The sequence below is a fragment of the Octopus sinensis genome, linkage group LG18, assembly GCF_006345805.1.
Source record: "Octopus sinensis linkage group LG18, ASM634580v1, whole genome shotgun sequence".
NCBI lineage: Eukaryota > Metazoa > Mollusca > Cephalopoda > Octopoda > Octopodidae > Octopus > Octopus sinensis.
In genome coordinates, this window is record NC_043014.1 from 14,931,258 (window position 1) to 14,933,757 (window position 2,500).

The following is a 2,500-nucleotide window of genomic DNA, read 5'->3' on the forward strand; positions in this document are numbered from 1 at the left end:
TTCTTTTTAAAGCTTCTTTTAAAAAAAAATTTTTTTGCAATATCCCGTATTATCGCAATAGGAGGAAAGTCATCTTATATAGTCGGCTTCGCTTTTTATAATTCGTATTCCAAAGAAAATTTGACATTTACTCTTGTGTCAAAATAATATTTCCGTCTGCCGAAAATTATCGGCAAAGTACCCTTGTTGTAAGGGAGTAGAAAAAACTTGATTCCTTATATAAAGAATTGAAAAAGATTGGAAGAAAAATAGAAAGTAATATAAAATGAATATGCAATCGTGACTGAATATAAATAATCACCAAGGTATAAAAAGGAAACTTTAGATAAACATCTGTTCAGTTTCATTCACAGTTCATGTTTAAGCATATCAAATATGAACGAAAATAGATAGTTAAAATGAAAATATAAACTGCAAACAAGTGCAACACAATGTAAGACTTTTTTCTTTTTTTTAACACACAAATTTGTGCTTTAGTTCATTCATTTCAGTCTTCGGCAAGGTTTTCATAAGATTTCGAAATGCTTCCTCGCCGAAACAACTTGTTGAAAAGATGTTTGGGTGAAACCGGCGAACGACTCTTTTGAGGGGTCTTCTCGTGAGAAGAACGAGATTTACGTTGACGCGATCTGATTTCGCTGACGAGACAGACGAGTAACTCATCAAGATGGTGATTCAAAATGGTAGACGATTCTATATATTTGCAGTCGTAGGCGGATGCAATTCCTTTGGCTTCTGCAACAGTAAATAAACATGAATTTCATTTATTTGGCCAACATTATTGATTACAATATAGGGGAAAAGACCATCAATTTTTGTGGGCGGGAAAAATCAATTAGGCGTATACGTGGCTGTGTGGTTACGGAGCTTGCTTCTAAATCATAGGGTCTTACTGCGCGGTACCTTGGGTAAGTGTCTTCTACTATAGCCCCTATCCGACCAAAGGCTTGTGAATGGGTTTGGTAAACAGAAACTGAAAGCCCGTCATATGTGTGAGTGTGTGTTTGTGTATGTGTTTTTGTGTGTGTGTATGCGTGTCTTTGCATTTGCGTTTGTCCCCCACCGCCCCTTGACAGCCGGTGTTGGTTTGTTTACGTCCCTATAACTGGGTCGTTCAAAAAAAGAGATCAATAGAATATGTAGCAGGTTTTAAAAAATAAGTAGTAGGATCGATTTTTTGACTAAGCCATTCAAAGCGCTGCACCAGCATGGCCGACGTCCAATGACCAAAACAAGCAAAGGATAAAAAAGTTCCCTTTTCTCCAGAACCATATTGGTACTTACTTGACCGACCTCCGGAAGATGAAAACCAAATTGACCACGGTGGGATTTGAACTCATAATATAAAGAGCCGTGAGTAAATACCACAAAGCATTATTTTTGCCAAGAAGGTTGTGGAATAAAACTAACTCACCCCCAATAATAAACTTTTGCTGAAAACCACACCGGTATCTGATCCAGAGTTAAGGAAATACTTCTCAGGAGATGTGGGACTCTTCATTGCTCAGTTAAAACAAAGAAAGCTCTTTCAGATTCAGCAGTCTATAGATCATCGACGTGGAAGTGATTGCAGTCACGGTGTGCTCTGATCTAGAATAAGAAGTCGCTTCTCATTGCTTTGTTGATGGATCTCGATTATATATCATTATATTGTGTTACGTTTTTGTTACCTCTTTTTTTGCTTCAAAAATTTATTATTGTATTTTCACTTCTCAGAGATCTCAGAGATCATTACTACACATCTGATAAGGGTACAAGAAACACATGCACCACAATGGTATGTGCATGACAAGGTGATTCCATACCAAGATAAACAGTGCATCACCTCTCAGGTGAGGCCCAGTTAGAATTTCTTCAGGCTGAGTTGCCCATCCCGCTCAAAAGGTTACTGAAAAAGTTCTGTTTAAGGATGACAAACGAAATACCCATGTTTCTAGAAGTGAATTACTCTAGCTCCAAACACATGGCTATGGTGCTTCCCCACTACTCCTGATCGTGATCAGAGATGCACATACCGTCAGTCACGAAGAGACATGCTCAACTGCAAATCTGTGGTATTGAGCAGAATATTTACTGTAGCCCATCTTTCATATCAAGGAGAAACATGTATAAGTTAATACTTCCAATCAGTTAAGATCAGAAGTCATGAGAACCACTACCTGTTATTGCACCAGGGCATTTATTATTATTATTATTATTATTATTATTATTATTATTATTATTATTATTATTATTATTATTCGAGCTGGCAGAATCGTTGCTCCACCGTACAAAATGCTATGCTTTACGGATATTCCTTCCGGTTCTTAATTTTCAAAGTTCAAATTCTGCTGAGGTTTGCTTTGTCCTTCATCCTTTCGGAATCGAGTACTGGGAGTCGAAGTAATCAACTTGACCCCTTTCCTCAAAATTGCTGGCCATGCGCTAAAATCAGAAAAGTAGCGTTTAGACGTGCTTTTCTTCGCTCCAAGACTCGACTTGTTTTAAGCATTCCTTTGAA

At 37.5% G+C, this 2,500-nt stretch overlaps 1 protein-coding gene across 1 annotated transcript in view; it reads right to left on the minus strand.

Moving 5' to 3' along the window:
* Positions 1-2,500, minus strand: part of LOC115221486 (proton channel OtopLc-like) — a 101,179-nt gene that overhangs the window by 99 nt on the left and 98,580 nt on the right. Inside the window, exon 5 of the mRNA XM_029791681.2 lies at positions 1-735. This exon is cut by the window's left edge and continues 99 nt beyond it. Coding sequence (XP_029647541.2) covers positions 488-735 — 248 coding nt within the window. The 3' untranslated portion in view covers positions 1-487. The remainder of the gene's footprint in view (positions 736-2,500) is intronic.